This window comes from Hyposmocoma kahamanoa, unplaced genomic scaffold, assembly GCF_003589595.1.
Source record: "Hyposmocoma kahamanoa isolate Upper Pololo Valley unplaced genomic scaffold, ASM358959v1 93, whole genome shotgun sequence".
NCBI classification, from domain to species: Eukaryota; Metazoa; Arthropoda; class Insecta; order Lepidoptera; family Cosmopterigidae; genus Hyposmocoma; species Hyposmocoma kahamanoa.
This window is the reverse complement of record NW_020654810.1, coordinates 14,957,265-14,984,198: the sequence shown is the minus strand read 5'-3', so window position 1 is coordinate 14,984,198 and position 26,934 is coordinate 14,957,265. Positions and strand designations below refer to the sequence as shown.

General features: G+C 37.9%; 1 protein-coding gene across 6 annotated transcripts; it reads left to right on the top strand.

Moving 5' to 3' along the window:
• Positions 1 to 281: 281 nt before the first annotated feature.
• LOC113237607 (probable chitinase 10) lies at positions 282 to 26,617 on the top strand. 6 transcript variants are annotated; one of them, XM_026474200.1, is made up of 52 exons: positions 282 to 333; positions 502 to 564; positions 3,412 to 3,560; positions 3,826 to 3,946; positions 4,024 to 4,100; positions 4,178 to 4,227; positions 4,305 to 4,511; positions 4,720 to 4,920; positions 5,007 to 5,115; positions 5,192 to 5,372; positions 5,484 to 5,669; positions 5,750 to 5,869; positions 5,969 to 6,092; positions 6,199 to 6,376; positions 6,458 to 6,557; positions 6,652 to 6,739; positions 7,266 to 7,454; positions 7,793 to 8,055; positions 8,523 to 8,744; positions 8,924 to 9,125; positions 9,231 to 9,337; positions 11,186 to 11,405; positions 12,835 to 13,041; positions 13,658 to 13,831; positions 15,176 to 15,337; positions 16,103 to 16,279; positions 16,406 to 16,483; positions 16,575 to 16,751; positions 16,904 to 17,013; positions 17,090 to 17,309; positions 17,387 to 17,502; positions 17,575 to 17,806; positions 17,918 to 18,094; positions 18,263 to 18,474; positions 18,589 to 18,867; positions 19,304 to 19,522; positions 19,595 to 19,794; positions 19,924 to 20,235; positions 20,355 to 20,488; positions 20,610 to 20,821; positions 20,926 to 21,061; positions 21,192 to 21,334; positions 21,409 to 21,594; positions 21,689 to 21,980; positions 22,115 to 22,251; positions 22,329 to 22,463; positions 22,817 to 22,953; positions 23,058 to 23,191; positions 23,967 to 24,178; positions 24,644 to 24,916; positions 25,124 to 25,306; positions 26,160 to 26,617. In XM_026474200.1, the coding sequence occupies exons 2-52, from the start codon at positions 541 to 543 to the stop codon at positions 26,436 to 26,438; spliced, it is 8,763 nt and encodes a 2,920-aa protein (XP_026329985.1). In that variant the 5' UTR covers positions 282 to 333; positions 502 to 540; the 3' UTR covers positions 26,439 to 26,617. The 6 variants fall into 6 exon arrangements, 5 of the variants coding, with proteins under 5 accessions (XP_026329985.1, XP_026329984.1, XP_026329980.1 ...); XM_026474199.1 differs by having other exon boundaries at positions 16,563 to 16,751; XM_026474195.1 differs by having other exon boundaries at positions 16,560 to 16,751.
• The last annotated feature ends 317 nt before the right edge of the window (positions 26,618 to 26,934 follow it).

Here is a 26,934-nt window from a genome sequence, read left to right as displayed (position 1 = left end):
AATTACGTAACAAAAAAACAAGCAAAAATTTTTCACAAAAGAAAAGGAAAAATATTTATCAAAGTAACAAATCTTTGTATAGGCATTACAATGCATATTTGAATTCTGCAAATAATCTTTCCGAAAAACTCTTGCATAGAGGGGTAAACAATTATACACATCCCCAAACTCCATGGATACATAATATATTAAATGTGTGGGCGAGACGAGCGATGACTCCGAGTATTTAACACTAGGAGACGCGCAAGCCACACGCTAGTCTCACGACAAACGACATACGCGCAGCCCCTCCTTTCCTGTAATACTGAGGTCCAGCTACCGGCATTAAACGCAGTAATAAATCACATCGCAGTTATAAATTATAAGTACTTGATATATAGTTTATTAAATTTTTAAATGTTGAACGTCAGAAATAAAGAAAATAATTCGCTTTTGTATGGGGAACGTTAACATTTTGAAATTGGAAAATGAGATGCTAAAATATATCTCCATCATTTACAGATAAATTGAAAGCAGTTGTGAAAAAGAAAGCTCCCCGTTATGGGGCACAAAATTTTGCTTCAGGTAAGTTTTTCTCTTTTTTAAATTCGGTTTTTTAGAAAAAGCAAAATATTTTCAAAGTATTGTTTGCTATAAGCATAACTTAGCTATAACCCTCTTAAAATAATATAGCTAATCATCAACATATGATGATGATGGTGGTTAGCTACTTATATTATTTTAAGATGGTTACCAAAAATAAATCGTTTATTATAGTTCACAATTTAGATCATGTGGTTTTCAAAAGATTATTATAATTAAATAGTTTAATAGTCAAATCGTTTAATGTCTTTGAATACGTGTCAATTGATATATTATTTAACCGTGTTTTGATTGGTGTTCATTAATTTCAATAGTATTAACGTGCCCGAAAACAGTTGAACTGGAAAGAAAACGAATATTAATATGTGCGGCACGAAGACCTATTTACTTACCATATATGTCATTAATTTGTTTTGAATGAAGGGTAAGGGTGCTGGTGAAATTACAGGGTCATGGGACTTGGCGACTGTCTCATAATGACATTATATGATATTGTTTTGAATGATAAACATGTGCACCCGAGGCATTATAGGCTGCTAGAATTATTAAGAGTTTAAAGAACAAAACAACATAAGAACGACTGGAACTGTTATGAGCTTACAGTACATATCGCACAGTGAAAGCAATAACATCACTAAACGAAAAGTCAACTTTGACTATTTACAAATAAACTATAAACTTGTAAATGTTTACTGAAAATAAGCATAATTTTGGAAAAAAGGGGCTTTTTAGTGACGATATTGGTTTCAATGTGTCATATTATTTGTATTCTGTTTTGTACATATAAAGGCTTTTCTTGTATTTTTTTTAACGAATAATACGAAGTAGGTGCACCGCGTGTATGTTACACGCTCTCTAGTTAAAATTAAGCGCATGAAATTTGAGGTTAATCGATCAGAATAATAGGCACCGCTAACAAGTTCTACTTAACGGTACCGTACGTCCTTTTGTTGAAGTTTTACGCTAATAAACCAAATAAAGCGGTCAGTACTGCTATCTTTGTACTGCATTACTCAGTCGTGTGTAATGCGCGTTATGCACGCAAATGTAAGACGTCTAAAGCGTCGCTACCCTTGGCCTTCTGAAGGTCCTGAGCTGCAATCCGTTGATCCTACTGTAATAAATAACGATCTTGTAAAAACTAAATCTAACGCAATTACTTCAAAACATATTATGAGTAGATATTAAATTTTTTTTAATGTTGATAGATCGACTGTGAACTGGTAACCGGTACTATCTCAATTTTGTAAAGATTTCACTTTTTAATGCCATTTATTTCATACTCCGCAGCGTTGCAAGAAATTCCATCTCAGATACTTTTAATTTTGGCGCCAGAATCGACTTCATTCAACTTGTAGTAACTTGTAACCAGATATCTATATAAATGACGCAAACAATTCTTTTCTTCATTCTGTAAAATTGGCAAAATTGACATAGTACCAGTTGCCAGGTCACAGTCGAAATGTGTTAAAATCATGTTAAATTTGAAAATTTAATGTGTTCTCTTTGTTATGACATAAGGTGTGGACAGATAACTTTGAACTTGGGAAGGTTGTACCTGCTTTTCATATTTAAAAACGAGTCCTCAAAAGTGTAAAAATAAAAGATTGAATTAGGATCCGTTGGCGAAATATCGCGAGAAATACATACCTTAGACTGGTCGGTGATGATGACGATGACCCCACGCTACTACCTGCCTCTGAAGCCTGCCTCTGCCTGTATGCAAATCGTGTTATTTTCCGAACGACAAAAGTCAATGTACTGATGAACATTTAGGAAATAATTTATGAGATCACATTTTATCTATAAAAATTAAGAAGTGGTTTTTTTCCCCGTTCTGCTATAAATTCATTCCATATCAACATTTATCATTCGTTTTAGAATCGGAATAAAGAACCACATGAAATTAGACAGTATTAAGTGTCATTCAATAAAAAGAAACACTACGTTGCTAACTAGAACTAGTAAAAAACTAAAAGTTACTAACTCTTTAAAAAGTCTTTAAAAATTCCAAACTTGGATTGTTTAGTATATACAGAACCTAAATATAGTGTAAACTCTCACACGTAACCAAGATAACATTTTACTAAGAAAACATGAGCTTTCGTGAACCAGTCTTAAGTGTTGATCTTCACTCTGTCAAGTTATGTAAATTACGCAAAGATGGAGTGCGATACCTGATCGATAAGTTCATCGACCCGACGCCTACACTCGTACTTGCAACTAGTGATAATACAAATTTAACACTATCATCTTATTAAATAGCTTACTAACCATTAAGACGAACCGATTTTTTGCACGGTCTTTTGTATCCTCTAACGGTCCTTCGACTTTACCTCGTATGTCCTCAAGTAATTGATACGTATTTGCATTGTTGACTAACGCATACAAGTTTTTTACCAAGGTTCAACAGCCTTAGAGCCTTTGTTTAAAAAATGATATCTATCCGCGACGCGATCGTAACAATCAAGTCAAACACAAAGACACACGAGTAATTACCAATTAAATTCTCTTGTGAACACGTTTTTCGAAGCATGACCACATACCCCACATAACTGATATTGATTGTGAAATTTTTAAAGTGTATCGTCTAATTATTTTCCAAATAATTAATAGATTCAGGCGTTATTTTGCGGAAATCCATATTAATAAAAATGGAAGTAAAATATTTGCTGAGTAGCAAATAAATTTACCTACTTTCATTTTTATTAATGATTTTTACATAGTCGTTTGTTTCATACCACGGCATAAGTTTTACTGACTATTTATAATTAATAGTTTAAGTTTTAATTTAGTTTGTGTTACTAAAACACGATAACGACATTTCAGTGCGCATATGCGTTGGTGTTATGCGTAAGCGCAATAGCGTCACCACGTTCGGACATCAATGCTTTTATACGCAGCACCGTTGAGACTGCACCAGAACACAAACCGCTTGCGCCTCCTATCAGATCTTCGGTTGAAAGTGTTCCCTTCAGGTAAAGAAAATTTGTATCATACAATGAATCGAACTATGTTTGTAGAGGTACTTTCCAAGTATCGACTTAAATTCTATGCCAAACTTCTTTCCCACAATAGCTCATGACGGACAACAAATTTATGTTCGATTGTTCTAAAGCAAATAATTTGCCACTCAAGGCATACGTTTGTAAAGATGAAGTCAATAAAAAAATATGGATTTCTTTTAAACTATTGAAAATGTACATACATACAATTCGCATAAACCAAGATTTGATTTCTTAGGAGTCTTCGAGCTGAAGGCGAGGGGAGATTGCCATTACGAGATGCAGTGGAAAAGAGACCGATATCAGTGCTAGATGAAGACACCTACACAGATTTATTATATAAATACAAATCAGCAGAAGTAAGAAAATTATTCGAATAATATGCTATTCATTAAAGAAATCTGTTTTAAAAAACGTTCTAACAAAATTGTTTTAGGATGCAGAGTCAATTCCAGATAACGACCATTATGGGAATGTCAGACTTTACTATGGTGCCGCCAGTTACTTGAATAAGTATGTCTTAATTTAGCCTACATAATAGTTACTACAGTAACTACAATATTAATAATGCAAATCCTTTCACATTATAGCATCTCCAAAAATGACGAAAGATTGCAACAAGGCAATGCAAATCTTCAAGGTAAATTAACATAGCGTGTTATATTCTATGGTCGTTAAAGTTCTTTTCTGTACTTGAAAATTCATTTTGCTTTATAGAGATGCAACAAACAGCGAGTGCCCCCGCAGTTAGTAGAATGGTTGTATGCTATTTACAATCCTGGGCGGCGTACCGAGCGCCTCCTCTGGCCTTCACCGCTGGCTTAGTGCCCAAGTCATGCACGCATCTGCATTACGCCTTCGCAGTTTTACATCCTCATACATACGCCGTGTTACCCGCTAATGAAGATTACGACGTTATCAAAGGTTCGTGTTATAAATCTGTTAAAACTTCGGTAAGAGTTCCAATATAACAAATATTACTTCCAAGGGCCCAAAAGTTGTAAAGCGAAGTAACCGTCGTTTGCACATTAAAAGGAAATGCACAAAGCACATTGTCACATTTCAATATAACACTTGTGTCCCCATATGCTAATTAATAATAATATTAAATGTTTAATTTTCCTTTTCCCAGGCGGTTACCGAATAGCTACAGGATTAAAACGACGTCATCCCGGGCTAAAGGTACTGATCAGCGTAGGCGGAGATGGCACCGCTCGTTTGTTCAGCGAAATGGCACAGGAACCGAATAGACGAAGTTCCTTCATTGAGAGTGCAGTCAACTTTTTAAGAGAACATGATTTTGATGGCCTTGATTTGCACTGGGTTTATCCAGGTAAACAAATTAATCTGGACATTTTAGTACCAGTCAGTGAACAATGAAGAGTAATTAACAAAATATTATTTTATTTGATATTCTAGGCGAAAAAGACGACAGGGAAAAAGCGCTACTGACAAGACTTTTGTATGAGCTTCGAGAAAAGTTTTCGTCTTACGGTTTGTTACTTTCCACCGTTTTACCGCCATTTAGGTAAGAGTAACAAATTATTTCAATGTAGCGCACAATCCCCATCCACATAGTTTTATGATTTTATTATAATTTGTAGATACCAAATAGAAGACGGCTACGACTTAAGTGCAGTCAGCGGTGCGACAGATTATGCGATCCTTCAGGCGTGGGATATGACTCATGGAAAACGAGATGAACCTCCATCACGAGCAGTGCAGCACAGCGCTTTGCATAGAGACCCTGGAGCGTCTTCTAGAGATCAGCGATATGATAACATTGTAAGTGCAATTTTTGTAATTCTTTTCAATAACAATTATTTTTGTATTCAAGCAGATACATTTGTACATACCATAAAACGAAAAACTAACAAGCATCATGTCATTGCGCAGGAATTCATGGCAAAGTACATCATTCGCCACGGCATGGCACCTGACAAGCTGGTCTTGGGTGTGCCTTTGTTCGGACGTAGTTATACTCTAGCTGCATCAACTTTGCCTGCTCCTGGAGCTGCTATAAGCGGGTGGGGCGATGAAGGACAGTACACCCAATCCAAAGGATTGCTCGCTTATTTCGAGGTAAAGAAAAAAAAATAGCAATGCAAATGCAGGAAAAGATGAAGAGCATCTTGACCGAATAAAAATATTTATTATTACAGATCTGCATGATGGAACGTGAAAGCAAAGGAGCAAGTGCGTTAGACGAGTCTGGCAATTCATATGCTGTGTTCGACAACCAGTGGGTCACTTACGATTCTCCCTCGAATGTTATCGAGAAGGTATTAATAAATAAGCCTGTTTTCTATAGAACACTCTCTTAATTGTTTTTATATTTAATTATTGTTTAATGTATTAATGTTTTATTTTTTGTGTGATAGATGAAATTCGTGGTGAATACTGGTCTAGCCGGTGCGGCGGCTTGGGCTGTGGATATGGACGACTTCCGTGGCTTATGTGGGTCACCGTTCCCGATACTAAGTGCTATGTCTACCAGCCTTAACGGTAATAATTAGTGAAATATATACACGGTCATATGCAACAAGAAATAAATTTTAAATACGTTACAATTAACTAGGTAATAACAGTAACAAATAGATCGTCTTTTCAGGAGAAGCAATTCAAACAGATCAATCATCACTAAAGGTTGGCTCATGTGATTCGGATAGTGCCTATTTAGCGTCAGATGAGGAGTCATGTGCTCATTTTTACTTCTGTAATGGTGGAATCAATTACAAATTGGTCTGTGAAGAGAATCGTCTGTACGACCCCTCTACTGGATATTGCGGGTAAAAACATGAAAGACCGACGTAACAACATTGACCCATTGATTTATTAATACTTTAAATCGAGTCATTGTTTTGTTACAGACATCAAGATGTCGCAAAATGTTTACCAGGTCAAAGCCTTAGAATAAGTATAGCTGATGCTTCTAAATATTCAGCAGAAAAATATGAAACTGACTTTGAGGTGTGTTGTATATTTCAACTAAAATACATTCTTAATAAAAAAAAATAAGTTTATATCTAGATGAAGTAAATTTTCATTAATCTTTTTTTTTCAGTGGGGAGATGATCCTATTAAAGATATAATACAGAAAACAAATGACGCACAAAGACTGTTGGCTGCAGATCAGACTGATGCTAAGAAAGGTATTTTGTTCACGTAGAAATATTAGTATTACGTTTCTTTCTCTTTCTATATAACATCTTTCTGCTATGCTATAATGCAATTTCTAGCCAGATTTCTACTAAAATCACACCCTCAACAGCCAGTACAATATAAGATTCGTGTACGAAAGCACACACAAACTTTTAAATCAGACTTAAGAACACAAGGTAATTTACATTTGCATAGGCAATTAAGGAGTATTTTAGAAAGTGAACACGAGAAGAATATACTTAAAACTGGCACAGAAAGTGACCCAAATATCTTCAGCGAAGAAAGTGACGGTAACGTATAGCTTTTTGATTCTTTGCTTGCTTCAATAACACTAACACATCAAAAATTCTTGTGTGGAGGTTTCCAGTCTAAAGTAATTTCAAGGGTACAAAGTAGAAGAATCTACCTAATTATGAATAAAGCTTATTCTCATACTGTTATGTTTTTAAACAAATATTATTTTCATGCAGTCGTTTTGCTTGTAACAGTCCATTAAAATGTTATTGATTTATATAGGAAAAGCAAACAACAAAAAAGTGGTGTGCTACATGACCAGCTGGGCATTCTATCGGCGTGGCGACGGAAAGTTTGTGCCAGAGCATATCGACAGCAGGCTCTGCACACATGTGGTCTATGCATATGCTTCCCTTACTCCTGATAACCTCGTGGCCAAGGAGTTTGACCCTTGGGCGGACATTAATAATAGTAAGAATTGTAAATTTGTAAAATGTCACATAAAAGTGTAATTGATTTTTTTTTTACTTTGATTTCAATAGCCAATCGATTCTCCGCGAATATGAGAACCGCTTTTGATGATTATTTTTTGTTAGATAGAGAGTACCTCAGTAATCGTTTCATTTAAATTTGAAGAAAATATTCCACCTCTAAGGGTGGCAAACTAGGGAATTAATGACTTTTGTGGTCGGCATTTTTAGTACTCTGTACGTACTTATATTTTGACCGTTGGAGAGTAAAGAACAAGACTGCCACATAATTCCGACGCCGTATTGTTTTCTAAATGAATCTTGGCACTAATTTCACAGATCTCTACGAACGCGTGACATCCTTAAGTGATGTCAACGTTCTTCTCGGCTTGGGAGGGTGGACAGACTCAGCCGGCGATAAATATTCTCGCCTCGTCTCCTCATCCAGCGCTCGTTCGAAGTTTATCCAGAAACTCATTCCATTCTTACGTATGCACAATTTTGATGGTCTTCATTTGGATTGGAATTACCCAGTTTGCTGGCAGAGCAACTGTAAAAAGGGAGCAAGATCTGATAAAGCAAATTACGCCACGTTTGTTCAGGTACTTAAAGAACACCTTCCCCTCTGTCTACTTGGATCCCGTGGTCCCGAGTGTAATTCAAAAACCCAATTTTTTTTAAACTAAATCTCTAATCTAATCTCTAAATTAATATTTTAAAAACAGCGCCTACACCATTAAAATGAAAGCGAAGCAAAATATTTAAAATTAAATGTAAGGTAATGTAAACTAGGCCAGCGCAAAACTTTCATCTTGTGTGATGGTAACGAAGAAGCATGTTATTATTCAGATATAGAAGCCAGATGGACAATATTATTATACAACCAACATATTTACTAAGAAAAGACATACGATTGCCAAAGCGGTTACTTACGGCATCGTTGTTGTTTCCTATGCAATGTCGTATGAGATATAATGAATTACCTACGACTGTAGATTATTTCACTTTACGTGAAGATTCTAAATATTTAGTGAAATAAATTCACTTCCTGAATTTCAAAAATTCACAGGAACTATCATTAGCACTCCACGGTGCGCATATGGAACTCGGTATTGCAGTCTCGGGCTACAAAGAGGTTATAGAGGCTGCTTACGACCTGCCTTCCCTATCGAAGTCAGTGGATTTCCTCAGTGCGATGACGTATGACTACCATGGCGGCTGGGAGAGAACTACAGCCCACCATACACCAATAGTACCGAATTCTAATGATCCGCTGGCGTACTATTCTATTGTAAGTGTCTTGTAATTAAGAGATAGTCATTTACACCACTACTCTAATTTGTGTATATTTTGATTAAATTTATATTTTATATATATATATTTATAGTGTGGTTTGATGTATAATGAAGGTAAAGTCATATGAAGAACGTAAAAGCGGAATTAATGCAACCAAGATTTTTCCATTTAAAGGAATACGCAATTAAAGCACTAATTGGCGGTGGTGCAGACCCTAAGAAATTGCTACTGGGATTGTCTTTCTATGGGCAATCGTTTCGACTGGCTGATGTGGAAGGGCCAAGCGGCCCTGGCGCTCCTGCCGCCGGCCCTGGTGAACCAGGAGAGTTTACTAAGCAACCGGGCATGCTGGCTTATTATGAAATTTGCTATAGAGGTGTGTAGCGACGTTTATGCAAAATTATTAAGTGTTTATGTCAATATTACATGTATTCAATCTATTGACACCACAAATTACTTATATCTAAAATTCTATTTACAGTCAAGAATCTACGTTGGAAAACTGGCCGACAGGATAAAGCTGGACCTTATGCCTATTCTGACAATCAGTGGGTCGGGTATGATGACCCAAAGTCTATCAAGGAAAAGGTAAAAGGCTTTTCTGTTGGTATGTATGATTAAAATCCATCTCTTTGTTAAAGTTCATGCTATTTGATAAATCGTGTTCAACAGCCTTTCAATAAAAATACTTATTTGCCATTTACCTTAATACTCATAACTTTAAGTTTTTTACAACGAATTTGTGCCGGGTACGTGTATGTGCATAGATCTATAGAAAACACTCTTAGGAAATATTATCAAATTCTATATAATTCGTTGTGTACTTACTTAGTGATATTTTTACATATTGACATTTTTATTTTCATTAAACATATTATGAAAAAATCATTTATTGACCGGAATTTAATATTGAAAAATATATCACGTCTTTTAGCTTTCGCTATTCAAGAATATTTTTCACATGCTCTAAAAGTACGTCGGTATAGCGTACTTGGTACTTGGTACTTGGCTGGTGTCCGCAACTCGACGACAAAGCGCCTATTTTACGTATGGTGGGTGCAAGGTCCTACTCGTACCACCCAAGCTCCTCCAGAAATCTCAGCAACCTCCTCAATTTGCTAAAGATTTCGGGGAGCGACCTCGGCACTCCAAGGTACTTTGCCTTGTAGCTGGCCACGCCGGAGCACTGTAGTAGGATGTGCGCGGCCGTTTCCTCCCCCTCCATGCACGCCCTGCATAGAGGGCTGTCCGTGATACCTAAATTAAAAAGGTGTTTATTGTATGGACCATGACGATTCCCTCGCTTGTCTACAAACCGTAAGAACCCTTACGGTTCATGTGTTATTATGAAAAGATTTTGTACCTTTGTACAAAGTATGTTATAGTTGTTCATGACCACTGGTACCTGTTCCTGAAATTGTTTTTGATCCATCAGTGAAGACGCGGACCTCTCTGGGATTCAGTCCTTGTTGGGATGTTCAAACAATTGTATCTTGTATTTTTTGTCAAAAATGTATTGTTTCGGGATCCTATCCACAGCCGCCTCCAGTAGCGGTTCCTCTTTAATAGTTTTGTAATGGATTTCTGTATGTGGGGTCCTCATGTGCTTCCAAAGGCCTGCTCTATTTAGACGCACTGCTGTTGACGCCGCTTCCGGTCTGATGAACAGTGGGAGGTGTCGCAGATCCAGCATCACTTCGATGGCCGCAGTTGGAGTTGTCCTCATGCAGCCTGTCGTCGCTATGCAAACTAGTCTTTGGAATTTGTTCAGCTAGTTGGTTGCGGTCGTCAGATTGGTTCGTGGCCACCATACTATCGCGCCGTAACTGATCATGGTTCTTATCACCGCTGTGTAGAGCCATAGTGTTACCTTGGGTGAAAGTCCCCATTGTTTACCTACCATTGTATGGCACTGCCAGAAGGTGATAGTAGCTTTTTTTAAATTTCCCCAGGTGCTTGTTCCAGTTCAACTTGTTGTTCAGTATTACCCCCAGGTACTTGACTTCGGTTGATAACGTAGTTTAGTCCAGTAGTCTTTTATTTGTAAACATACAACTAGTTCTGTCTTTGTTGGATTTACCGATAGTTCATATGTTCTGCACGATCTTTCCACAATCTGGAGTGCTGTCTTTGTAATGTCGCAGATTATATTGGCATAGTTTCCTGTTATCAGTGTAGTTATGTCATCAGCATGGCCTACTATATAGAAATGTTCCTAAAGTCGGTATAGCGTAAGTTATTCATTAAAACTGACTGCGTAAATGCATTTGTTCTAAGCTGCCAATGTTCTAAGGTGCCTCCTTCTCCCCTATTATTTTAAATTAATGTTATTTAATCAGGATGTTGTTTTGTCTAGGTAGTAATAAATCCTTTTGTTTCAAGAATTATCTTTCCAAGTTGTACGCATCATACCTAAGCTATGATTATTTTGTTTAGGTGGAATGGGCTCTTCGACAAGGTTTGGGTGGAGTGACTGCATGGGCGATCGACTTAGATGACTTCAGCAACCGCTGCTGCACAGAACCATCTCCATTGCTGCGTGCGGCTGGCCGAGCGTTAGGCCGAGCCGTGCCCGCGCCGCCCAAATCGCCGTGCGAACGACCGCCAGAACCTGTAACTCCTGCGCCGCCAATTACTACTCCTGCTGAGTCTGATGGTATGTTTAGGCGTTACAGTAGGCAAGTAGACACCAAAAGACCAAAAGTCTTCAAAAAACACTTACTGATGATGACGTTTCCTTGTTTCTGTATTGTGAAACTTTTTATCTATTTGCATTTGACTACGTGAGACGATGTAAAGAATATGAATTTATGTCATTAAAACCTATTACAACAATTTCAATTTTTAACTGTCTTCAAAAAAAGGAGCAGGTTTCCAATTCGATGTTTTTTTTGCATGTATGTTACGCGATAACTCCGGCTAACTAACTCCGGATAACTTTGTAAACCGATTTTAATGATGAAATTTAAAAGACATTTAAAATTCAAGAAAATATTCCGCCTCTAAGGGTGGCAAACTAGGGGATGAATCCGATTTCGCGCACTTTCCGGTAACCAATTTCAATAAAGCTCAACTCACACTGGCGCAGAGTCATAGCGTCGGCGTCGCGTCGCATAACTACAACGCATGGCGACGCGCGACGACACTCGCATTAGCACGCCCGGATCACAGTGTAAGATCGGCGTCTGCCGCGTCAATGCGCGCAAGATCGCTCAGCGACGCGCGAAACCGCTCGTCTTTAACCAAACGTCGCGCGTCGTCGCGCATCGACGCGTGATTCATTTGCATAACACAAATTTGTACCTTAATAATTTGAAAATAGAGATGACTATGCTATAGGCAAAAAACATGACGCGTCGTGACGCTTCGACTCTGCGCCAGTGTGAGTTGAACCTAAACTTGACAAATACACATTATGTTACACATTATCAACCAATGTAACATCCACGTGTGGATTAGTGGAAGTAATCAATATAGGCTATTTTAAAGGTAGTTTTAACAAAACTACGAACAATTGGTCGCCAAGATCTTGCGAATTGATCAATTATTTATTTGAGGGCAAGTGTAATACAAAATGTACACCAACAACGATGTGTCAGCTCAAAGAAGAAACACGACGTATAATAATTAAAAGTGGCATAGAAATACATTTACAAAGAGAGGACATGAATTTTGTTTAGGAAAGGTGAATTCAAGCCGTGTGAGCTGCTCAACTATTTTTTTTTTATATGTAATTAATTGCTTTTTAATAGGTATATAATTAATTTATGCACAGTACTTGATAATAAATAAAAATAAATATCGAATGAAGTTCTTACTGACATCCGATAATATCTTAGTGGAAGTTAATAATTCTTAAATAGCGTTACTACTAAATATATGATATCGAAACCCACAAAATAGGAAGAAGAAAGCACTTGGATATAATAGTAACTCAACTTATTACAGTCTTATTGTTAACCCTGTATCTAAGGATGTATGTATTTATTGGGGATTATTAAATTATTATTATACTTTATAATATATTTTATTTGCATTTTTCAGTAAATGGTCTCCCAAATTCATAATAAAACCTAAAATCACAGGATCAATGACGAGCGAACATCACCACGGGCAACACGAAGACACTTCTACGACCTGGCCAAGCTGGAAACCTAGTTCCTCCACCACCGCACAAACTTGGTGGCCCTCAGCCGCCACCACCCCGTCTATGACAACCACGACCACTCGACGACCCACCCAAGCCCCTACGACGAGACCACCTGCTTCTAGACCACCACCTACCAACAGTGGTGAGGACGGGAACTGAATTACTTTTTCATAATTTTTAAAATTGTTTGAGAATCAAAATCTAATGGTGCCTATTCTTCACATGCCTGTTCGTATGTGCGTATATGATATATTTGATAAACAATCGCCATGTGTAGACGACATATGTGAGAAAGTATTTGCCTTGTCTGCCTATTCGACAAATACAGCAAACACCAAACTTACGTTACGTATGGACTGTTCAACTGTTCAACATTTTCTTTCGATAAAAAAAAAATGTAACGTTCAACTACGCCATTTGTCGTACATTATTTATGTTTTTACATTATTTGCGTACATTATCTAAGGTTTGTATATTTTATTCTTATTATTGTTGACATTAAATTGACAACGACAATTAATTTTGTTTGTTATAGTTCAACTGTTTTTCTTTCATCTACCATTTTCCTCGCTATAGTGAGGTGAAAAGTTATATGTTTCGCTCGGCAGCAAAGTTGTTCTGCGTGTCGTTGCTTGAAACCCTCGCTACGCTCAAGAACCAATTCAATCTTAGTTTCCTTCACTTGCTCAGTTTCAATACCAGCACGCTTGTCAATCAACAACTTTGCAGCCTTGCATAAGAAATAACTATTATCCCAGGCAATTTGGAAGGCACGCCCTGCCGGGCGGGTGAGCACCGAGCCGCGCCGGGCGACTGCTCGGGATACTTGCAATGCGAGGGCGGACAATGGCGCAAGCACCGCTGTGCCCCCGGCCTGCACTGGTCGGCGACTTCTAACCGCTGCGACTGGCCCAACTTCGCTAATTGCAATGGTATTTATTGTTACGTGAATAGACAGTTTTAAAGTCTTAATATTTATTCTAATTAAGGAAGCTAATTTAACTAAAGTAAAAAATGATGTGGATATTCCCGAGTTTTCTCGGAACTTATTATATTTAAATATGAGTATTATTTATTGAAATTTGAGTACATTGACGACAAATTATTATTTCTTTTTAAATATTTCCTATAAATTATTGTCTCAAAAATTATATTGTAGTTGTGTTTCTATAGGCACATACTTACGTATTTAAATACTTTAGCCAAATAAAAAATTAACACGGCAATGGGAATAACCTATATTTTGGAATATGATTTTATTTTGAATTCGGGACTTAAATCGTATATATAACCGTATTTTATTTACTCTAATGTTTCGGACGTATTGGAACGTCCAAGGTCTCAAAATAACTGAAGAGGCGGGTGTCAATATCTTCTATCCGTGCGATTTTTTCTAACTACCCGCACTTGGTCTTTATTATTTATTTGTGCATTAGGGTTGTCACTAGACCGACACACAACACTCACGATATCCGGCGACGGGCGATACTTGATGTCGCTTACATTTGCTGATGACTGGATGCCACACGACGATGAAAACTTTAAATCGTCTTCTGGGTTCAAAGATACGATGTTTTTTTTAATTTCAAGAGCTTCACGTACAATTCTACTGTAGTAATGATGTTCTAAGAAAGGATCTTAGGATCTTAGCTCAATCCAGTGGTTTGGTTATTCCAGCAAATGCTCGGCTATTGTAGACTTATTGAACTGACCACAGACCACATAAATGTGGAACTGACCTGTTCTTAACAGCCGCGATGTGTTCCTTGATTCGTTCGTGAGTGTTGTGTGTCGGTCTAGTGACAACACTAGTGCACAAATAGCTAATGAAGACCAAGTGCGGGTAGTTAGAAAGACTGGACTAGAAGATGTTGACACCAGCATCGGCCCCTTCGAGACCATAAACATTGCAATACATCCGTAACGTCGAGGTACATAAAATATGTTTTTATCATGATTACACCCCGAATTTAAAATCACATAATGTGTGAAAATCGTGAAAGTTGAAATCAGTGTATATTTTGGGACGTTTAGAAAATAAACAGTAAAAGCAGTAAATTTTATACGCATTGATGACGAAATGGGTATGTCCATACTAAGAAAACGTTCATACTTTAAGTAAACTAACTCCCTCAATTCCGATCACTGGTGATAAAATACTATTTTAACATATTATATAGAGTTACGTAAAAGTGTTTAAAATCGCATCAAAGCCATGATATTTTCCTCACATAATAAATCATTTGTTAAGTATTTATTACGTACACACTTTGTAGAATCGCCCAATAACCAAGCAAGCACAGCGACTACGACACTCGCCCCGATGACACCACGACCGCCTCGACCAGACACGACGACCAGGACGACCACGACGACTACAAATACAACAACTACTTCAACAACATCAAAACCGACAACACAGGCACCTGTCGGCACAGGTACCTAAATTTGTTGTACTTTACTAAATTGGTTTGTCGCTGCATATATTATTATTATATATACACTTCACGCCTTTTTCCTATCGGGGTAGACAGAGACAATAGTCTTCCATTTGCTACGGTCCTGACACACATCTGTCGCCTCATCAAGACGCGTCAGTGCTATCGTACAGGAGAAATTACCATGACCAAATTGAGGCCATCCTAAAGAAAGGCTAGGCCAAGAGTACAAGGGTACCGTTTTGAATGGCCCCAATTTGGTCATGGTAATTTCGCCTTGGTCGGCCCCATAGGCCCTTACCAACTTGTCCGCTCACACTCGCCTTATAAATCTGTTTCGTAAATCTTCTTTCATTCATTCTCTCTACAAGTCCGAACCATATAAGCATCTCTTTCTCTATCTTTATCACTACATCTTCTTCGACGCCGCAACGCTCTCTTATCTCACTGTTCCGTAATTTATCCATCAGCCACTCCAGCCATACTTTTCAAAGCTCTCATTTCTACTTCATTAATTCCAATTTCGTGTTTCTTCTGCCAAACCCAACATTCACTACCATATTATATAAGTGTAGAAACCAGCACCCCCTCATGCACAGCCCATGGTGCCTTTTTAGACTTTTTAGAATTTTTATGTTAAAAAATATACTTAATAGTCTATGACAAAATTAAAGGATATCGCGTCTTGTGTCCATTTATTTGCCTCTTTATTTGTTAGTGGATTGTTCATGTGCCGACATTTTTTTGACATGTCTTGTTTTGCAGACGATACCCTGGAAGGCACACCGTGTAACGGACAGGACTACCGTGAAGTACCACGCGATTGCAATTCTTATTTGCATTGCGACGGTCGTGTATGGAGACAGCAAAATTGTGCGCCCGGTCTACACTGGAGCCAGAAGGATAAGCATTGTGATTGGCCTAAATATGCCAAGTGTAAAGGTAATTCCTGAAAGCGTATATATTTATATAATATTGTTTTATTGGCACAATAAACTCAAATTGAAGTAATAATAAAAAAGCGATCAACGTTAATAGAACACCTCTAATCAAAATTGTTATTTTTAGACCAGCAAGCATCAAGACCGACGACTTCAGCACCTAAACCAACACGACCTCCGAGACCGACAAGACCGCCAACTACAAGTATAAAATTGAAATCTCAATAAATTGTATTTGAAAACGTTGTGTAATAATAAATAATATTTTTTTATTAATTTAGCAGTTTCGTCATCAGACTGGCCGAAAGAAGGCGGAGAATGTGGAGGCAACGAGATGCATGCTCCAGCGAGCACATGTGACGCATATTTGCTCTGCGTTTCCGGCAATTGGCGCAAACAGCTGTGTCCTCCAGGACTTCATTGGGACAAAAGAACTAATCGCTGTGATTGGACGGAGTTTGCTATGTGTGAAAGTAAGTTGTAAACTATGGTAAACATAATACTTAACATGTAAGAATCAGGAAGATGTAGTGCTGTTTTAAAATCACACCACTCAGTTTCATCAAACCAAATTCACCAAAACATAAAATGAAAAACACACAAATCACAAGCGTCTTTGTCATAGAAAAACCCGATGTTAATAAGTCTCCCATGTCAGCGACAACTACCAGAAAACCAACATATACGACAACGAAGAAACCAATAATTGATGTTGATCCTCACAAGCCATCGACGGTAAGATTTATAGATGCAAGCTACCTATTACGAACGCAAGGTGTTAAAATGCTAAAACAAAAATAAATGGTTTCAGCGTTGCACCACAGGTTCTTATTATCCGCATCCAAAATGTGAAAAATTCTTTGTTTGCGTGAACGGAATGATGATAGCTCAGAGTTGCGCACCTGGACTCGTATGGCATCCTGGCAGGTCGCAATGTGACTTCCCTTCACCGGCTTCCTGTAACGACAGACGACAGATTGCATCAGCTGCTTTGACTGATGCCTCCAAGCCACAAAATTCTGTGCAGATAAGTTAGTATTCACAACCTTTAAAACAAGTACTTATATTTGTATCTCCAACTTATATGAATTGTTAATGTTTTTTATAGTTTACTGCCAGAATGGCGAATACGCTATGTTACCTTCTGACTGCACACGTTACCAACATTGTTTGTTTGGTAAATTTGAGGAGTTCGCTTGTAGTGCTGGTCTTCATTGGAATCAGGTAATGGTAAAGACAAGTAAAGTGCCATTCACAAATAAATTAAGTGTTTAATTGAATTGGTGCGCTCTTCAGGACAAACAAATTTGCGATTGGCCTAAAAACGCAAATTGCAAGCCTACGGCTCCTGCAACGAGTCCACGACCGTTGAAAGAAACTGCTAAACCTGTCAAAATACCAGTGAAACCGCCTAAAGAACCTGAGCATACCTATCACGACACGCCGCCGGTGCCATCAAAGCCAGTTCACACAAAACCATCTACTGGAACGTCTTCAGACGTTGGCAATAAACCTGCCCTTATTAATTGTAAGTACAATTCTTGAATACAAAAGGTCAACAAAACAATTGTCGTTAATAAGTGTCGTGAAAATCCATACAACTGCATAATTTATTTCTTCATATTAATTTTGTCTTCAGCGCGCTATAAACTAGTATGCTATTACACAAATTGGTCATGGTACCGTCCTGGACTCGGCAAATATACACCCGAAGACATTGACCCGACACTCTGCACCCACATTGTGTACGGATTTGCTGTTCTGAGTAACGACGGCCTCATCACAGCGCATGACTCTTGGGCGGATTATGATAACCGTAAGTGAACAGAACATTTATTAGTAGATACTACGTGCTCGAACTGGGACGTACTTATATGGTTTTATGATGTATGACAAAGTCAAGAAACTTTGGCATGTATGTATGTATTGTGCCATATGGTACCTACATAAAAGTAAAGAGCTGATTTTGGTGCACTTGTTACAGGATTCTACGAGCGAGTAGTAGAATATAAACGCCACGGCATCAAAGTCTCCATCGCTCTTGGCGGATGGAACGATTCAGCTGGTAATAAATATTCAAAACTCGTCAATGATCCCGCTGCTCGAAAGAGATTCGTTACGCACGCACTGCAGTTTATCGAAAAGTATAATTTTGATGGTTTGGATCTTGATTGGGAATATCCCAAGTGTTGGCAGGTTGGTAACGTGAATAATTTTGATGTACTGTAAATACAAAATTAACTTCAATAACTTTTTTTTTTGATTGCTGTTAAGACCGTATACCTATTTATAAAGATTGCCTTTTTACAGGTGGATTGCTCAAAGGGCCCCGATTCCGACAAAACCGGTTTTTCAGATCTCGTTCGAGAACTATCTTCGGTGTTCAAGCCCAAAGGCCTATTGCTCTCTGCCGCTGTATCTCCAAACAAAATGGTAATAGATGAAGGGTACGACGTACCAACACTGGCTCGGCACCTGGATTGGATCGCCGTGATGACTTACGATTACCACGGACAATGGGACAAGAAAACTGGACATGTCGCTCCTTTGTTTTATCACCCTGAAGATGATGTTACTTACTTTAATGCTGTAAGTATTAATAAAAGAATTTTTTTCGAAAACTCAAGCCAACTAGATCAGACTAGCATGTAAGGTGTTAATTTTATATTCTTTATTTAATTTCAGGAAGTTAGTTCCTGAAAACATGCCAGTCCTATTATAGCTTTATAGCCTTATTATATTTGTTACACAACTTACAGTAAAAATGACATTTGTTTTACGGCTCAACTAACGATGATATATCACGTCACGCATATTTTCGTATATTTTGATAAAGATTCAGACAGAATCCCTTAAAAGAAACTGATGTCAGAGAAATCTATAGTTGTTATTGGCCTTCATTCTTGGTACATTCTGCTAACAACTGTTAAATGTCTTCAATTTTGTTACGTTATATAATTATTATATATTGTAATTGGTGTAGCAGTCGGGCACATTATTATTATACTATTATTTATTTTTACAGAATTACACAATTCACTACTGGATGCAAAAAGGCGCTCCGCCTTCAAAACTTGTTATGGGAATGCCTCTCTATGGACAGACTTTCACTCTAGAAACACAATGGGAGAGCGCCATGGAAGTAGAAAGGAGAAAGGATTTTTCCGGTTTGAATATCCCCGCTGCATCTGGTGGTGAGGCAGGCGAATACACAAGAGCGAAGGGCTTTTTAGCTTACTATGAGGTAACAAACTAACAAGTTATTCAATGCAACTTTCTTAAGTATAAAAAACGTAATCTCTAATATCATGTACAGATTTGCGAACGAATCAGAAACCAAGGCTGGCAATTGGTCCAAGATCCCACCCGACGCATGGGACCGTACGCATACAAGGATAATCAATGGGTCTCGTTCGATGACCAAGAGATGCTCAAGAAGAAGGTAAACTTCATCAAGTCGCTCAATCTTGCTGGAGGAATGGTCTGGGCTTTGGATCTTGATGACTTCCGAAACAGGTAATATTTATAACAAAGAAGTGGTTAGTGTAGTTTTATATATAATAATGTTACTTACAACAATAACACATTTAACTTTTATCTAAAACCTATTCCGTTAAATCCGAAAAATGATCGTCTTTATTCCAGATGTGATCAAGGTGTACACCCACTAATAAATACAATCAAGAATGGTTTATTAGACCCAAGCATAGACTATGAGTCCCTCCAGCCGTCCCCCGTAGAACAATCTACATCCCCTATCAAAGAACCAGCAAATCAAATAGAGGAGGACCTCGACGACATCGAAGTGATTTTGAACAGACCTACGACGCAAAAAGCTACAAAATTGACGACAAAACCACAAACTCAGAAACCGCCGATACTAACAACACTAGCTCCAATATTCAAAGAAGAGAGATATAAGATTGTTTGCTACTACACGAATTGGGCTTGGTACAGGTAGTTACTATAGATTTATTAAATACTGATTACGGACGTAACTCACCACTGTGATTTACATACATCAATATTGTGTTCAAAATGGAAACGGAATGGATTTTTATTTTTTTATTTTACAGACCTGGTTCTGGAAAATATACGCCGGACGATATCGACCCAACCCTATGTACTCACATCGTGTATGCATTTGCAGTCTTGGACAGTAATAAGTTGGTCATCAAACCGCATGATACATGGCTAGATGTGGAACACAGTAAGGTTATATTGTGGTATAACAACATCGATGAACCTCCCGTAATAAAATATAAAATTATTTCTTAAATTTAAATTAAAGTCGTTCCCGGATTCCGGTCGCTCACATAATTTTATTTCAGAATTCTACGAGAAAGTGATAGGTCTCCGTAGACATGGCGTACGTGTTGTCTTAGGACTGGGTGGATGGAATGATTCTGCTGGCGACAAGTATTCACGACTTGTGAACAATGCTTCAGCTAGGAGAAAGTTCATAGTCCATGCACTTGATTTCATCGAGCAATTCGGATTTGATGGGCTCGACCTTGATTGGGAATATCCTAAGTGCTGGCAGGTGAGATTTCATAAAAGTATTTTACATATTATTACATTGTAATAAAGTTTTTAATTGAATACAGTCAATATTCTTGCTGTTTTGACGAAATTCAATATGTTCAGGCTGATTGCGACAAAGGACCCAGTTCCGACAAAGCAGGATTCACGAGTCTGGTGAAAGAACTGCGTACTGCGTTTAGTCGTCGTGGTCTGCTACTATCCGCTGCTGTTTCGGCCAGCAAGCGTGTCATAGACGCAGGTAAGTGGCTAATGTTGAACATAGAACTTTTAAATTTGGGTCATTTTGATCGCGCTTATCAAAGTATAAATAAAACTTGGAAAAACTATATACATACGGATAATACAATACATGGATATGTTTTTTGCAGGTTATGACGTACCAACTCTGTCAGAAAATTTGGACTGGATATCTTTAATGACGTACGACTATCACGGGCAATGGGAGAAGAAAACAGGTCATGTTGCGCCAATGTATGTTCAAGAAGACGCTAATGACCAAACCTTGAATGCCGTAAGTGTATAATAGCGTCATATGCGCAATCGAAAACTGTTTAAATAATTGAAAATTTTCTTTTTTATCGACAGAACTTTACAGTACACTACTGGCTCAAAAAGGGAGCATCTCGCGAGAAGTTGATAATGGGCTTGCCGTTCTACGGGCAGTCGTTCTCAATGATAGAGAATGCAGGCACAGGCCTTGGCGTGCCAACATTCGCCGGTGGTGAGCCAGGTGATGAAACCAGGGCAAGAGGGTTCTTGGCCTTCTATGAGGTAAGAAACCAAAATTAAGACAGTCCTTGCAAATATTTTTTTTAAATATTGTCTATGTTCCCCCTCAATTGACAAGTGGCGTTCTCTAAATTAGATCTGCGAGCGCATCCGGTCTCAGGGCTGGCAAGTAGCACGTGATGCAGGTGGCCGTATGGGTCCTTATGCCACTTTGCACGACCAGTGGGTCTCATTCGACGACGACTTCATGATTCGACACAAAGCTGAATATATTCGCGCGCTAGATTTAGGTGGAGGGATGATCTGGTCCCTAGACTTGGACGATTTCACTGGACAGTATTGTGGATGTGGAAAGTCACCGCTGCTGCGTAATATCAACTTTGTCCTTAGAGGACAAGAGGCTCCTTCCGCTTGCCTACTTGAAGAAAGTATGTTACCCACATAAGTATAATATTGTTTACCTTTCAATTCTATGGGTCGATAACGTCAACCCTGTGTATCAAAATAATTAAACATTCTTTACCAAGAAGTAGTATGTTTGATCCACAAAGTGATTTTACAGTTCAAGGACCATCATCAGTGGACCAAGTAGGAGGGACAGAAGAAGTATCATCAGCAGGCCAATTACCATTAAAGCCACAGACGGAACTGGAAGATACACCTCACGAAATACAACCTCACACTGACAGCGAGAGCGACGTTAGTATTAATTCGATACAAATTAATGAAACAAAAGAACGGAATGACGAATTCATTGATTCTGTGATATATTATAGAAACCAAGCTACGAAGGTGTTTCCTGCCGTGAAGCGACTTTCCGAGGTGACGATAACGACTGCAGAAAATATTATTTGTGTATCAACGGGCAATACACGCAACTTAAATGCCCCGAACAACTACACTGGAACAAAGTATGTTTATAAGTTTTAAGGTTTTCGCAATTATTCACTAAACGATTATCACTAATTACAGGTTTCTTACCACGATGGTTTCTTTTTATTTTCCCGATATTACGGTTACTCGCTTCATGGTCGCGGGTTGACTAGTCAGCGGCAGATGACAGCTTTAAGAACAGACATATCTGTCTGCCCTATTTCGCTATCGACGGCTACCCTCATCTCGATTACTTGTGGCGTAATATCGGGAAAATAAGAAGAAACCATATCGTACTTAAAAAACGTGTAATTAGTGACAAAGTATGTTGACTTCTTAAAAACAAAATATAACCACATATAAGTATGATAATAAAATTACGCTATTACAGAACCACTGTGATTGGCCAGAAAAATCTCACTGCAGGCATAAGGCTAACTTACGACTAACGGCTGGTGACGAAATACTTGAGGTGTTGGACGACAAACCAATTCTGGCTTGCTACTTTACAAATTGGGCTTATTATAGGTATGCATTGTAATGTTTCAAGTCAAAATATTTACTACAGGAAAGAGGATTTGCACGAAAATATCTAGATAAAATAAAACTATGAAAATTATTCTACCTTTTAGGCGAGACGACGGCAAGTTTGGTCCAGAACAAGTGGATCCTACACTATGTACGCACATAATATACACATGGGCACACCTAGATGATCTCAATTACGAATTGGTACCTGGAAATCTAGAATTAGATGTTGACAACGGTTAGTAACTCTTTAAAATATAAAGTTAAAGATTCATTATAATCATTGCAACTGGTGTAAATAGCCACGCGACTGAAACAAATAATTCATTCATCTTTTAATTTATGAGTAAAGTAATGACTTGCGTGATTCTAACAGCTACAGTGAGTTCATTGTGTACATGTTACTGTTACCTGTCTCCGTGGCCGAACGATTACCATGCTGATCTGCCACGCATAGGTCCAGTAGTTGGTTTAGTAGCAGCAGAGTTCCTTGTGAAAGAGTTCGTCCGGGGAAATACTGCCACCTTACCTATTTCTGCCATCAAGCAGTAATGTCAGCATGACTGTGTTCCGGTTTTGAACGGTAAGGGTGCTGGTGAAATTACAGGCATATGGGACTTGTTAACTTATATCTCAGGGTGACGGGCGCAGTGACAGTGCCTTTGACCTTTGCGATTTAATGCTCTTGAATGGAACTACAACTGTTACGGACAGGCGTGTACTTTACCATCAGGCGCACGACTTGTTCGTCCCGTTACTTGATATTATAAATATAAAAAATAAAAAAGGTCCCGGGAGTGATTCCCGGGCCGGGAAATATTTGTATGGCCTACATTTATTTCTCTCGTAAGGTTGGGTGTAATTTGTGGTGTTCTATGTGTGTGACCACGGCATCCGCGACACAGATTTTCTCTAGTGCGGGATTTTGAGTGAATGCGTCTTATTATGATATTATTTTTACTGTATGTTATTTCTATAACAGATAACGTTATGTATTAAATTGTTGTTGGCAGATTTCTACGGTAAAATAACGGGACTTCGTGTAAAGGGTGTGAAAGTCATTCTTGGCGTGGGTGGTCTGAAAGACTCTGAAAACGATAAATGGAATCGAATGGCTGTCAATAAAGAGCACAGAAAAGAGTTCATCAACTCTGCGCTGAAGGTATTGAGAAGATGGAACTTCGACGGCTTACAGCTCGGCTGGCAATACCCAGTATGCAAACAAGTAAGTTGCGGCAGAACCAATCAATAATAAATAGTAATTTTATGTAAAACGGTAGTGACTGTGACTATCTCAAATGTCAGATAAAACAGACTCATACACCTGATAGCAATACCTTCAATGAACCTACGCCAACTTAATTTTTGGATATGCTCTGTTTTTATTTCGTTTATTATTTCTTTATTTTTTTTCACAAAATTTGGTTTTTTTCTTCAAATTTTGTTTTTTCGGGGAGCATAATATTAGTAAATAAATATGGCCGTTTACAAAAATAACAGAAACTGACCAAAAATAAAGTTGGCATAGTGTTCTTTCGAGATATCGATTCGAAGTCGACCAGAAAATAATTAATATATGAATAGAATATTGAAAGTTATTAACCTATGTAAAATTTATTATACTTACTGAATAATTCTAAAATAAATCTAACTGGCTAAAATATACTAGCTTAAAATTTTCATGTTCTAGATTTCATGTACACAACACGAAACATCAGAGAAAGAGAATTTCAGTACCCTGGTGTTAGAGTTGTCAGGGGCTCTCCGGGCCCATAACCTAGAATTTTCTACTGTGGTATCGGCGACCCCTGAAATTGCTCAAGTGGCGTACGATTTCAACGTTTTGACGGCAGCAGTAGATTGGACCGCTATTGCTGCTAATGATTATTACGCATCTACAACTGGACGGACGGCGTATCTTGTGCCTTTGGAAACCCCTGAGGCAGCTGGTATTAATAGTTTCGTAAGTAATCAAACTGACTTTGTATACATTTATGAATAGGAAAGTAATCGTCTCTTGCATTTACATAATTTGACATCTAAGTAAGATGTCAGATATAGGTACATTGAGGACAAATTGCAATAATAGTTTCACAATGATCTTCATTATTTCAGAATCATCAGTCATAAGAGTAAATGACCGAAAACATATACATTAATATATTTGCAGAACTCGACTCTGACGTATTGGGCAAGTGTAATGCCTCCCAGGCAATTAGTGATGGGCGTGCCAGCTTACGCGCGATCGTATACATTACGCAGTGCCTCAAACGCAGCAGTGGGGGCACTTGTTGCTGGCCCCGGTCAACCTGGTTTATATACTGATTTCCCTGGATTCCTAGCATATAATGAGGTTTGTTTCAACATATAGTAACTCTCCTCTCTCGGTACTTGACGGCTACCATACACTATGTTCATGTCTAGGAACCTAATATTTTCAAAATCAAGTATTAAAAAAAGCCGTGGTAGCCTAATGGTTTGACCTACCGCCTCAAACGGAGGCGCTGGGTTCGAATCCGGGCTCGCACCTCGTGAGTTTTTAGGAATTTATTTGCGAAATTTAATTTGAAATTTACCACGTTACATTTATCTTGATGAAACCTACACGTCGAAGAAGGTTCGCTACCCTCGGTAAACGTGTGATGTTCCCAACCCGTACTAGGCCAGCGTGTGACGTATAAATGGGTTGACAATGATAAATATTAAAAGACATTATTCGTGGCTACACGATGTGAACTTTGCATTGTTTAATGCGTGACTTTGATATTAATTATGTCGGTTCCATCAACTATAAAATTCTTATCTTTTCAAGATAAACAATACATATATATCCTTTCTTAAAGTCCTTTATCATTATCACTCACAGCGTAATTGTGCTTTGTAATCCTGATTAACGTTTTCGCTTAGTACAGGTATATATCTTGCACTAACTGAAAGATATGCTTATCCTTTTTAATTCATTACAAATTAAAATTATAGATGTTGCTATTTCCTGGTCGAAGAGTGCGCTCAAACAGTTAATATTTATCACCGTTGTCCAATTTAAAACCCAAAAATCTGCTAAACCTACAGATTTGAGCTTAATATTGTTTGATGACATTACAATCTCTAGGTGTGCATATTATTTTTAATCCACAATAGACATCATGTGTGTTAAAGTACCTGTGGACGTCCGGCCTACAATTTAAAATTATGTTTGCATTCAGGTTTGCACGGGTCTTCGATCCAAAGAATGGTTAGAAACACAAACTCTGGATGGCACATTCGCTGTTTATAATAAACAATGGTCTTCTTACCTTCGGCCTGAAGAGGTTCATCGAGTGGCATCGTCTGTAGTCTTAGCTGGACTTCGTGGAGTTTCTCTCTGGGCCCTGGATTTGGATGATTGGCGCGGTACTTGCGGATGTGAATCCTACCCATTACTAACTGCATTGCGACAAGGTCTTTCCGATCCCCATTTACCTCCCACAACATGTCTGAATTGAATCGACAACTTTGAATATCTCTCTTCAGTACCTAATGAAGGTCCCATAGAAACTATAAACTTAACGTAGTTTTTTAACAGCTTAACTGATTCAATTTCAAAAGTTATGTAAATACTCAGATCAGTAAGGAGAGCTGAGACTGTTTACTTAAAACACGTAAAAAAAATTAAAGTAATTAAGAAATGAGTAATGATACTCAATAGATGGTATTATTTGAAACTGAGTTTTAACTTTGTATGTAGGCCCAAAAAAATTTTAGAAACATCCCCATCATTGTGATATTTTCATAAACGTTTAGTTACTTAGTTACCTTAAAATATAGATTACGTATAGTTGTAAAAAAATATTGTACGAGTATTTTTGTCAACTGGAAAAATCCTAGATTGCTACTTAATAAAACTTTACTGGCTCGTCGCTGTTTAAAGTTATTCTTAAACCTTATAGATTTTATATAAGTAGCAATCAACGAAATGAACAAACTCAGTTATTTCTATTG

Coding starts and splice junctions, on each gene's coding strand:
- LOC113237607 (XM_026474195.1), top strand. CDS start 541: ATGGGGCACAAAATTTTGCTTCAG. Junction 5,116..5,191: donor ACCGTTTTACCGCCATTTAG/GTAAGAGTAACA, acceptor TATAATTTGTAG/ATACCAAATAGAAGACGGCT. Junction 6,377..6,457: donor CCCTCTACTGGATATTGCGG/GTAAAAACATGA, acceptor GTTTTGTTACAG/ACATCAAGATGTCGCAAAAT.